Here is a 13,379-nt window from a genome sequence, read left to right as displayed (position 1 = left end):
CATTTGGAGATGGACAAATGTGTCCAGTGATGTACTGCAGTGATTAGTGCTTAGGCTAGTTTTATTCAGCATGTGACTTGGCATAGAGAACAAAGAGTGTAGCTGCAGCTGACACTAAATGGGGAGATGTTGCAAACATGAAGCAGGACAAAAAAATAAATAAATCAAGGGATTTGGAAAGGTTGAAAATATAGACAAGAAATCCCAAGATTATATTCTCCTCAGACGAATGCATCTGATAAAATGTAATCCAAAACATATTTATTCAAAGAACCAAGATACTTAAGAAAGAAAGAAAGAAAGAAAGAAGCAAAGTCTGATTGTATTCAGCAAACAAAAGGCCTGTCTCTGGAAGCCATCCATATATGTAACTCCTGCAGACTTCAATGAGCGTTCCATATAAACAGGATCACAGCCTAACTTTCGGTCTGGATGGCAAAAGAGAAATGTGTATACAATTTCAGGCTGTGTATGCAGAAGTATCTTATCAGAGCAGGGAAGCAGTAAGGCCCTCTTTTTATGGTATTGATGAGACCACCCCTAAAATACTGTGTTTCTTTTGATTAGTTTTCAGTCAACAGTGCAAGTTGCTAGCAGTTGTGAAACATAAAATAAGGCATAATTCTTGCACTGAAGAGCTTGCAATCTAAGACAAAGACAAAAGGTAGGGAAAATAGCACCAGCATTTAGTAAAGGGGTCCAGGTGATGAATGGTCATGTCATGATAGTACACTTTTAAACAAATATTATCAGTCAGATCCTCAGATGATATAAATGAGCATAGCTGCAATGCAGTCTTGCCCGATATTTTTGCCATTTGCCAATAATAGTTAGACAGTTTCTTGTAGGAGGTACAGTGGAAGTGATTTCTCCAAAGGGATTTGACTGTTGAGAGGTAATGGCCTCATGAACCAAACCAGGGAGGTTTCTACATGTTAGTTGAAATTCATGGATGAAATCCTAACCTTGCTGAAATCAATGGGACTTTTACTCCTGGCTTTAGTGAGGCCAGAATTTCATCCCTGTTTTTTTTAACTCTCTTCAAGCAAGAAGTACAGTAAATCTTATCATTCCCATCAAGTACAGCAAACAGCAGAGGAAAGTGTAAAACATACTGCTAATAATGAATGAACTGTGAGAAGTGAAACTAGGACTCTTTCATAAGGATTTTTCAATATAGTTTGCTAACAAACAACCTCCATTCCTGAGGTGTTTGTAACTCTGAGGTTCCACTATAGCTTCCATAGTGCCCAATTTGTAGCTGTTAACAGCATCCTGTCACACTGTGAAACAAATATCTTTGAGACAAGGAAAAACAATGTATTTTCTAACTTTGCTGGGGCTGTCAGCAGTCAAAAGTCCTCCATCACCATTGCTTTCACAAAATCTAATGCAAGCTTGCTAAAGGGCTGCTGAATTATACTATACATATGTTTCAATTTCTAGCTATATTGTATTTATTTCTTGGTAATTTCTCAAGAGCAAACTGCACCTTTTAAAATGGTCTCTAAACAAAATTACTTCTGTTTTATTAGTGAACTAAAATATTGAATGTGCTTATTCTTAAATACACTATTGCACTTGGCAGCAGCTGTTCAGGACAGTTTGAACATGCAAGCTTTCCTAAGGGCATTTGTGGATGATGAATGTGCAATGTCAAGATTAAATTAGACTGACTAAAACAAAACAAATTTAAAAATCAACATTCTCCATTTTTCTGAGCATGCTATTGGGATATATCAAACTTTAATGACTCAGATTTTATTAGCATGATGAGACCACATACAATTTTCACTCTGTAGATACACTACAGCAGTTTTCTTTTGCATTCATTGAGTGCCTGCTGTCTGAATACTCAATTTCAATAGAATTAATGTCACCTCTTTTTTTAGGTTTGCTTTTTTGGAGGAGTACTTACTGGTTTCGGTGTAGAGCAGGCTAAGGTCCCACTGTAACCTATCTTGAAATGACACATTATGCATTTATCACTGGATTAAAAGTTAAGCATTCATCTAGGGCTTGTCTACGTGAATATTTATTTTTTGGCAAGCTGGGGAGTGAATCTACCCGGTGCTAACCTCACATGCACTAATTATCCATGTGGATCCTGCTGATGCACACTAACAGTTTGGGAGTGCACTTAATCTACTCCCATTTCAAAGGAGGGTCTAATTCAGCACCCATTGATATCAATGGCAACTTCAGTGGGGGCAAAATGAAGTCCATGATTGTATTCCCTCATTATATTCAGTCATCATGGAAAAGTGGGGTCAGGTAGAGTTAACAAGGACAGCTAAATATTTCAGCTTAAATGCTCTCAGCAATACAATATGCAAACCATACTGATGTTTAAACTGCCACTGTCAGATGTCAGAGTTAGCATCCCATTAAACTATATGGAGCAATTCCTTTCAGAACTGTTGTTTCAATTTGTCTGTTTTTGGAATTCCTGGTGGCTCATGAACCACACAGCATCAAGACATCCTGAAGACTTTTGTAACTAGAAGGGCTAGAAATACACACACACTCTATGTATAGTTAATGGAAGCTTAAAATCTGTGCAGATTGAAGGGTCTGTAATAGAAGTGCCCATGTGTGAGCATTGGTTTAGTCCCAGTCACAGCTCCAGAGGAGCTGGAGTTGATATATAGACCTCAGTCCCTGGATAGCACTGGAAGAAGCATAGGGCTCTTCACATCACTCCCCATCAACTTCTCTAGGCAGCTTAGAATGGTACTGACCAGTTCTGGAGGCAGCTGCATTCAGCCTAACAGTCTGATAGCCTAACACAAGTCAAAAGGGAAAAATGGTAGAGAACTTTGAACCTCAGACTGATGCATGGAAGACACCACTCTCAACTTGAAGAAAATAAACAGGCAATCCCACACCTCTGTGTGTATGTGCAAATATTGCTTTTAAATGTTATACTAGAGTATATTTATTTGACTCTATTTCTACTGACACAAGTGATTGTTTCCTCCCTGTCATGAAAAATTATCAAAATTCCATCACTGGATAATCTTGTTCCAGAGGAAAAATCCATAGCCACTCCATAAATCAATCACTCACTAATGAAGTAATTTTCTACCACATCTCTTTAATGCATTGTCAGATAAACAAAGAAAAGAAGATGCATAATTTTAACCACCCATATTGCCCCATACCCACTGAGATTTATGATCTGACTTTTAAATTCTACAAGACGTGTTGTGATTTTTTTTCCCCCCGGGGAAAGAAATTGCTACTTTATTCCAAGTACACCAGCAAAGTCTGTCAACAGTTTACTATATTTCTTATGCTTAGGAGTGTTGTTACAATCTTCTTTTTAGTGGCTTACTCTGAAAGTGGACTACAGTAGGTGCTGTTAGAAAAACTTCTTTTAGCTTTTTACAGGACAGTAAAATAGCATTGATTCTGGCAGTATTCCCTATTTTTGAGACAATGAATAGTTCCTTAAACCAATAATACCTATTTATAGTTGAAATGGTGTTTTTAAGCCAGCTCTTTAACTATGTCTATTGTGTAGAAGTGATATTTTAGAAAGAATTACTGATTTTGGTGATTGAATGCAACCAAGTATTCCAGCAAATATATAAATGGGCCTCAGAATTCTGAGTTTGTGAGAAGTCAGACTCAAGATCCATAAATAAAATAATTTTGGTTTTGGTTTTCTGAGAAAAAAAAAATTTTTTTTCAAGGAAATCAGTCACTTTCAGTGAAATAATTTCCTTTAGTTGAAAACCCATTTGTCTGTTGGAAAAAAAGTTTTGATGGAAAATTTTTGAGCAGGCCCAATGTTTATATCTCAATGCTCCCTTACTATGATGTGTGAAAAGGGAAGAGAGGAGGTACAGAATTCTTCTCTCCTACAAAGGGGAGAAGGTTGTCAGGGGCAGCAGGAGGTGCTGGAAAGGTAAGAGGGTATCATGTGGAAAGGAACAAATCAGGCAAGGTATTCCGTGATAGTATCGGCACTTCTCTCATGTGCCCATATATTTCTGCATAATTTGTGCTTTCATTTAAAACATTTAAGTTTCTAGCCCTTATAATCACAAATAAAATGTTATCAACATGAGTAAGTGTAGTGCTGTCTTCCTGAATCTGCTAATCGACAGGTACCTTAACTGGCCAATTCATATTAATAGGATGTTAACTCTGAAAGATAATGATAATGATTTAAATGACATTAATATTAAGCTGATGATCATTTTAGGAGACACATTCAGCTACTCTGGAATACTGGGAAGATCTTAGGTTTATGGGAAAAGTACAGAGTTTAGCCACACTTCCCCCTGTTTTGATGCTGGTCCCATGTTGGTATGAGCTCTTAATCGTTCCTTGTACAGATAATAAACTTGCCTAAATAGAGATATTTTAATTTGACAATTTAAATATTTCACTTCAATGTAAACTTTGGAGTAGAGAGTCTTTCATGTGTAGTTGTATACATACCTGAAACCTTACTTGCACATGCATACTTACAGCATCAGATCGCAAATAAAATGTGGAGATAAGTAATTGTGAGGCCATTTGTACCCTAAGAAATTAGGCTGACCCAGCTACGTTGCTCAGGGTTGTGAAAAACCCGCACCCCTGAGCAATGTTGTAAAGTTGACCTAACCCCCAGCATAGACAGTGCTAGGTCAACGGAAAAATTCTTCCAAGAGCTTACCAACTCTTGGGGAAATGGACTAACTACAGCAACAGAAGAACCCTTCCTGTTGCTGTAGTGAATGTCTATGGTGCTATAGTAATTTAAGTGTTGACATAGCCATATTGTCATGCAAATATAAGCAACATCCTCTTGGTTATTAACATGCACATTCCTTTTATATTTGTGTCCTCATTTAGATTATATTCATGGCTGCTGATGGATTTTTCTTTTCAGTTAACAAACAAAAACCAAACCACCACGATGGCCCAAAGAGAAAATGGCAGGTAAGACCCTACTTTTACTGATGGTCCATCAAAACCATTAAATTTTTACATCGAACTTCCCATTTTATTTCTCACAATACATACATTTTTTCTTATTTATTCAACTGGCTGTGCAGATCAGAAATACTTCTTCATAAAAAGTTAAAGCCTAGAGAAGGAGAAAATCCTTTGCAAAAAGACCTCTCTGTGACAAAAAAAAAAAAAAAAAATGGGGAATGGGAGGGGGAAATGGGATGACTGAGGAATGAAATCCTGGCCTCAATTGGCCAGGCTGTCTGTTTTGTTCTTATATAGGTTCTCATACCATGCTCATCACTGTAGCATCTGAGTGCCTTCCTGTGGTGCATTAAGCAATGCGACTGCAAATCTGTCACGTGTTGTCTGTACAGCTAGAGTACAGCTACACATGTAATCATGGGGAGGAATAGCAAAAGTGGCCTGCTGCTGTCCCATTATGAAGGGCTTTGTCCAAGGTGATTCACTCAGTGTACAGATCCCAACTGGCCATGCTGGTACCCTCTATGGAGACCTACCACATTATGCAGAGAGATGCAGAATTTCCCTGCACAGCTTCTCTGCTGGCCCCTCTGTACAGTGGACCTGTAGCTTTTTAAATGTTTTCAGGTATTTTGTGGACATGTAGGACCCCCCCAGTATTTGGCCCTAAGCTTAATAAAACAACCACCATTCCTTCTGCTTGCATGCCTTTTTAGCAGGGTGATTGAAAATGCCTCCTCTCTTCTCCCTTATTCTTTCAGTACATACTGTGTGATGAAAACATATGAGCTCATTGGAATTTATATAGACAGATTTGGCAAGCTTTATATATTTATTTGGGCTGTGAGATCATTTAGATTCAAGGCTGACTCTCTCTAAGAATAAGAATAGTTTCTTTGCTCTCAGCTACCACCTGTTAGAAATGTTACTATGCATACTGTAACTAATTAGTGCCTAGTGTGTGTCTAAATCCTGCCTTAATATGTGCAGCACAAATTTGAAAATGTAGATAGAAATTCAAAAAGTCCACTTTGCAAAGAAAAAATCCTGATTTATCACACAAGGCCACCTGTAAGATGTAGTTCTCTTTTGGATATTATTGCAAATAAATATGAACAAACAGGTTCACATAAAATAACCCAAAGGGAAATTGTTCTGAGTTTCAAAGACGGTTAGCATTTTAAAATATATAACACAGCTCTGAACTTCTGGTAAGCAGAAATGCTGAAATACTACAAGGAGGAAGGGTTGCCAGCCCTCCAGGATTGTCCTGGAGTCTCCAGGAATTAAAGATTAATCTTTAATTAAAGATTATGTCATGTGATGAAACTTCCAGAAATATGTCCAACCAAAACTGACAACCCTACAAGAGGGTCACTTCTATGGTATTCATTCCCAGCATGACCAGAATCAGATGTCTTAGAAATCTCACAAAAAGCCTGCTGTCATGAGACTTCAAGCCAGTTTGCAGATTCAAGAGGTATAGATAAGTTTTATATAAATATCTACATTTTTGGGTACCTATTCAGTCCAAACCTATACTCCTAACTGTTTCAGGTTTGCCCATCACTAATGGCCAAATAGTTTTCTTTCAGTTCTCTGCTTTTCTTCTTATCTTTAGAACCAGCCCTTAAAACAGTAAAAAGCAAAGAAAGAAAAGCAGTAGGCTGACAAATTTAATAGTAATAAGTTCCTTTCATATGTTATTATTTGTGTATCTTTTGGGAAAGTCAAGTGAAAGAGTTACAAACCTTAAAATATTCAGTGTTTTCCTAACCTACTCCAAGACTCATTTTACTTGGCATGATCTTACTCAGGAAGAGGTACCAAGGGGATCTAACTTTATCCAACTGATGATCATACTGATAATTTGCCAAGAGCCTGAAGGAAGAGTCAGTTGAAATCTTTCATCTGAAATATTTTCAGAGAGAAATGTATTTTATTCAAGAACAAAAATGTTAAAGGAAATTTTGTTTCTTTCAAAATTATCCTTTTATATGACCAACCTGAAACTTTTCGAATTTTGATATACCAAAAACTGATGGTTCTTGGTTTTTCATTAAAAAAAAAAAAAAAAAAAAAAAAATCAGAGAATAAAATTTCTTCCATTTACTTTGAAAATTTTCATGGAAAATACTTACCATTTATATAATGAGTAATCTCAACTTCTAAAGGAAATATTTAGGTTAGACATTTGGAAAAAATTTCTAATGCTAATGTAGCCCCTATTTCTTTTTCTGATTTCATGGTGTTTGGCCAAAAACATTTCACAGGTTATACCAAGGTAAATTATTTGCTAAGAGATGTTACTGAGACATCATCACTATGTTCAAGCCATATGTGTTCAATGCAGAAGACAGTTCTGCAAGGGGTTGGAGCAGACTGTATGGACTAAGAGATCCTGTCCAACCCATTATATATGACTCTTAAAGGAGTTTATCCTACAGTTCTTACCAGAATAGTTGATTTCAATGCACATGAGCAAAGGCAAACAGCTCAAGAAACAAAACATCGAAAAGAAACTAGTACCTTGACACCTGCAGCAGCACTAGTTGCATAATGTTAATGTGGCAAAGTATATAAACAGCAAGGCATTTTTATCAGCAGTGCCAGAGTGCTGGAGGACAAACCAAGTAAACTCACTTTGTTGTTTTATGATGAAAGGCTTTCAGGTGTCAAATAAGCCTCTTTAATGTGCTTGGAATGGTAAGCAAAATTGCTTCAATCTATTTGACCTATCCACCACCCAGTGTGTACTTCAAGAGTAACTGGATGGCTAGGAATGTTTATACAGAGACTTTCACCTTTAGCTCTCTAGTTTTAATCCAACTAATAGTATTTGGAAGTTATGACCATCTAATGGATGCTTATGGCCTCTCTGAAATGAATTTGTGAGCTTATTACTGCTCTTGGTGAACTTGAAGATGCTTTCTAAATACACACAGGGTGAGGTATCAGTTGAAAACTAGTAACTTGCTGGTCATTAATATCATGGTGAAATGCATGTAGCAACATTTTAGGCAAAGTTATTAATTCCCCCTGTATGATATTGTTACAAATGCACACAGCCCTGAGTAGGAAAAAGTTGTTAAACAGGTCTTTCCTAAGCAAAGGAATGTATGTTTACCTATAGAATCAAAACTAGGGCCAAATAGATTAATTGATTTTAATCATCTGTTTGCGGTGTTGCTATAGCCATGTTGGTCCCAGAATATGAGAGAGACAAGGTAGGTGAGGAAATATATTTTATTGGACCAACTTCTGTTGATGAAAGAGACAAACTATTGAGCTATATAGACCTGAAAATCAGCTCTGTGGAGCTTGAAAGCTTGTCTCTGTCACCAACAGAAGTTGGTCCAATAAAAAATATTACATCACACACCTTAGCTCTCTCTTTAACACTCTGCATCAGGTATCGCTTAATACAATAGGTCTAATTCTTTTCTTGCTTTCCCTGGTGTAAAACAAGAGTAACTCCTTTGAAATCAATGGAGTTACACTTGTTTAAAACCCATATAAGCAGAGGAAAATCAGGTCTCAAATAATAATGTCAAATAACTCAAACCTTTAGTGCGAGGAACTCCAGTTTGCCAATGCAAAATCCAAATAAAAACGTTAAGACCAGAATGTGTTTCACATTTATAATATGTCTGAGACTGATGTGTGGCAACAATAAAAAATATATCCCCTTGTTCTTATCAATTTGGCTATCAAATTAAATGTGTCATGGAATCTCAAGAGGTCTGGCAATAAGCAATTTGTCTACCATATACAAATCTTGTGCATTCTTGGCCTTTCCTTATATCAGTAGTATAGCCAAAAGAAGCCCTGTAAACGTAAGAATTTAAGACAACAGGTGTCTCAGCACAGGAGATGGCATAATGCCCAATGGGCTCAAAATATTACTAAATGTAGAGACTGCATGGGAGGCTGAACAGACTTGGGGTCAGAAGCAGATGTTAAAGGAGACAAGCATGCATGGGGGGAGGGGCAAAGAATTGGAGTATGGGGTCCAGGTTCCTGTGCTAAATCCTAAACTCTATCAATAGAAGGGAGTGGAAAGGAGTAAGAGTATAAGGCATTTCTGAGGGGAAAAAAAGGATGCAATCAGGGGGAAAGAGCAAAACGTGATTTGCATGGACAGTGGGGGGAAAAAAACAAGGCGAGACAACATATTTCTTTTTTTTTTTCCAAACCAGTTTTCCCATCCCTATTTTAATGTACTATATGACAAGATCCTCTTTCAGCTTGCCTAACAAGATGTCTACTCAATGCACTGAAACAGCATCCTCAGCTACTTCAAAGTTCTCCTGCACCTGACATGCTTTTTCCTCATTGTAAGGTGACTAAGACAATGATTTAGGAAGACTAGTTTCACAACTAGCTGTGCCCTTTTGCAGACGCCTCAGGGTAGGATGACATCATTCTGTGAATGTTCAGCATGATACATTTGGTCTGTTGGCAATGACAATATGTCCCAAATATTATATGGGGGAATGGATATTGAGTGTCATAACCTCATAAATGTAACAGAGACCTGATGTTCCCAGCAGCACATTACTGATGAAATTATACATACTGAAATTTCATGAAGAAATTACATGGAGGACTCACGATGGAATCCAAGCTTTCGATGCGACTCCAATACAATGCTTTTGGGTGAGGGACAGCTAGGTGAATTATTGGTAGTGCCTTGAGCTACAACTTGCAGATCTAACTGAATTGTAATCTCTAGTCCTTTTGCCCAAGTTCTCTGAACTCTGAAGGAGGAAACAATGGAACACATCACTGCCATTGTGACCCTTGCTGACTAATTAAAACAGGAAGCAGTGCTTCAGAGGAGGCCTAGTTCTTGTCTTGGTTGCTACTGAACTGGCTGATGCTCAAAGCAGCACAGATACACCTGCTGGATGGCTGATTGCAAGATATTCTACAGTGAGGAGGGCAAGAAAGGGAGTAAAACGTAGCTTGTCATGAATTTCAGCCCTACTGCCAATGGCAGGATCTTGGTTCTTTGTCAAACCTGTCAGGTCTAAAGGTTACCACAGAAGCCCAGCAGAAAGCCCAATAATATGTAATGAAGCCCTAGCAGTTTCTGGGAGGTGTTAATTCATGCAAATAAATTAAATGAATGGAGTCATCTTCCTCTTTCCTGCTCTTCACAATTTCTTTACTTTCGTCTTGTGAATTATTCTTTTACAAAACTCTTGAGGATATGAATTTTTTTCCTGACATTGCTTTTGAAGCAAATTTCAGCTGGTCCCATTGCAGTCAATTGCACCATACATTTCCAAAAGACACAAGGCAAAGGGAGGGGGAGGCTAGACGGCCCTTCTCCCAGACATCACAGTGAAGTTTATTTATACAGAATCAATAGAAACCATCAGTCACAGAATTCAGTAATTAAAAGGCTGATTGAGCTTGACTTTTGACCTTCTTATTTTTTTCTGCCTTTGACCTTTCCACTTAACCAAACTTCAAACTCAATCTCCATCACAGACACAAGCCCTGATGCTGCAAGGTTCGGTGCACACTCAGCTCTCTGAGGTGCCCTTGGGAGATACTCAGCATGTTGCATGATCAAACCCAGATTTAGGTAACATCTGTGACAGAGAGAAGTCCAAATTGTTAGTCATTAGCTACTAAAGGGGAGGAGTTTGTCAACCCCTTTTTCTGCATGTCATGTTAGTGGTGTCATGTTTCTTAAATCTGTTAACCAGCTGTTGTCATCTGAGATGTTCCTGTGTGAATATTTAAGTGAATATTATACTCCATATACAAAATTTGATTGCCCTTTAAAAACGATGTGAATTCCTTGCTTGGTAAGTAAAAGGACTTCTGCTTAACTGGCCTATTTTTAATTTTAGAGTACTAAAGTATGCATGCATTGAAAGTTGAAACACATATTACAAATACGCTGGCTGAGCAGTTATTTCAATGACAAAGCATTAAATCATAATGAGGAAATAACTAATGTGTTCAGTTAGCATACTGTAGGAACAGATATTTCCCAGAAAGAACTTCAGCCAATAAAGGGAAAAATACGTAGAGATATCATGCGCACTGATTTCTGAGTAAATCCAACATGTTTAGAGAAACATTTTAAACAAGTACTGTATCTGACACAGAAATAAAACCATTATATGAATACAAAATATGCATGCAAAATAAAAACCATGATCACCTGACAAATCAATCTCTGCAAATAATATATGTGGAAGAGACTAGCAATGTTCATGGGATGCATTTTTTTTAAATACACCAGTGTTATAACTTAGTGTTCTCCCTAGTAATTCAGAAATGGAACTATTAATAATTAGGATCTTAACCACTTGGTTTAGATGCTAATTATTTAAAAGCAGATTGTATACCCCTTACTTACCCTCTGAGCAGTGACTCACATGAGTAACCCTACTGACTCAAATCCCATTGACTTTATTGGAACTACTTGTGAGAGTAAATGTTCACCAGGGTGAGTAAAGGGTTCACAATCTGGCTCTTAGCTCTTATTAATTATTCATTATAATACTTCAGTTAAAAAAAAACTTTATAGTAAAGCCATGCAATGGTTACAAATCATTTGTCTACTGAGCTAAAAAATGTTGGCTTGGCTCTGGAAAATGAAATCACTGATTTATAGTCTCTTACATTTTCCAGCAGATCTAATGAAACGTTATTCCCCTCAGAAGTAAACGAAAATCCACTTACCATATACTCCATGTTTGAAGCAGGTGGAAAGACTTTGCCTCTGACTTGATTATGATAATCAAGGATGGCAATCATGTCATTCTGTGAAATGTACCGCTTCCGCCTGACTTTGGGGATTTTTGCAGAGTCCAAGTGAGCTGCCAAAGCTGCTTCAATGTCAGTGAAATTTTTGTTTGAGAGGAATAGGTCAGTGGAATTGGGTAATGCTATTGCACTTGTTTCACAGAGAATGAAAAATAAGAAGGCACAACTGATTGCAGAGATTACTGTCATTTTAGGGCCAAGGGAGGAAGATAGGCCACAGGGTTGCTCAGCTTTAAGACAGGAGAGCAGAGGGCAGATCTGTGGAAGAAAAGGTGTCAAAAGATGTGATTCTATACACAAATTTATGGCTTGATAGAAAAAAGGAACCTTTTTCCCCCCTAAGATCAAAAGGTTTTTTTTCTTTCACAACTTGTTAAATCTCTGATACAAAGCAATCTAGAGCTATTCCTTCATAACACAGTGTATGAAAGTGAACCTTAATATGAACTTTTAAAAACTAAGGTCAAATAAAGTGCCATCATATCTGGACTGCCATAATCACAGATACACTTTTTGCACAATGACTGTACTAATACACACCATCAATTTGTACTACACACCATACTCCTTGTTCTAACTGGGCAGACTGCAAGGAATCTCACAGAATTTTATTTACTGGGGATGAAAAATACATTCCAGGGCATGTCTTTTACTGCTTGCACTCATGGCTCTGATAATGCCTCACATACAAACAAACAGGCAAAGAACATAAAAAAAGCATGAAAATAGGACATCTTAGTAATAATATTCAAATCTTACTCCAGCAAAATGTGATGAACAGTAATAAAAATGCATGCAAAGCAAACTTATTGAGTTGAATGGCTTACCTCTGTGTAATACCAAAAATCAGTACAGTATACTGTGATCCCAATTTATACAGCTCTTTCTTATGCTGTAGTGTGAACCATTGTAATGAGGATTGTGTCTTATTACAAACCCTCAAAGAACAAAAGTCTGCTAGTTTTGAAGCTGCTGGCTACAGGAGCTACTAACAGCTTTTATATATTACAGTCTGTATGATCCAGAAAGGGCAGTCTCTAAGTCTCTTCCTAGCCAAAATGGGAGGGGAGGAGTTTTGCACAGAACACACAATGATTGGGTGGCATCTTTTTAATGTAGGTGGTTAAGATATTGTGTCATACCCACAGCTGCTATACAACAAAGAAGCAAAAGACAAACCTCTTTTTTTATCAGTACTGCCTACCTTTTCTCTTACAGTTTCCCCCCCCCCCCATTTGATTAAATTCATCTTGATTTCCTAATACTATTTTATGGTGATAATGGGAGGTATATATGTTTTGTTTTAAAACAACAGTATTCAAGTAACAAGCAATACAATTTATATAGGCAATGACTGGGTATAAGGTAGTGACCTGGTAACTCAGACAACATACAAAGTGAGTGCTCAGAATAGTCCATGGGAATATCTTTAAAGAGTAGTTTCTCACTGAGCTATGCTAGTGGGCTTACAGAGCATGCAAGCAGCAGCATAAAAGAAGTGTTTAGTTCATTCATTGTGGAGTGCACCAGACACTCAAAGCCCTGCTCCTTCTCGCTCACTCTTTTGCTCTGGCTTTCTCTCTCCCTCTCTCTTACACTTACAAGTTCCAAAGCAAGGATCAATAAAGCTTATAACTAACAAATAGGTCAGT

At 37.5% G+C, this 13,379-nt stretch overlaps 1 protein-coding gene across 1 annotated transcript in view; it reads right to left on the bottom strand.

Moving 5' to 3' along the window:
* PI15 (peptidase inhibitor 15) overlaps positions 1–12,693 on the bottom strand; it is a 34,638-nt gene extending 21,945 nt beyond the window's left edge. The window contains exons 1-2 of the mRNA XM_034763152.1: positions 12,555–12,693; positions 11,644–11,985 (exon numbers count right to left, since the gene is read on the bottom strand). Coding sequence (XP_034619043.1) covers positions 11,644–11,916 — 273 coding nt within the window. The 5' untranslated portion in view covers positions 11,917–11,985; positions 12,555–12,693. The remainder of the gene's footprint in view (positions 1–11,643; positions 11,986–12,554) is intronic.
* Between the last annotated feature and the right edge of the window lie 686 nt (positions 12,694–13,379).

This window comes from Trachemys scripta, chromosome 2 (genome assembly GCF_013100865.1).
Source record: "Trachemys scripta elegans isolate TJP31775 chromosome 2, CAS_Tse_1.0, whole genome shotgun sequence".
In the NCBI taxonomy this organism is placed as follows: Eukaryota; Metazoa; Chordata; order Testudines; family Emydidae; genus Trachemys; species Trachemys scripta.
The sequence above is the reverse complement of the archived record's forward strand: the minus strand, read 5'-3'. Positions and strand labels throughout refer to the sequence as shown.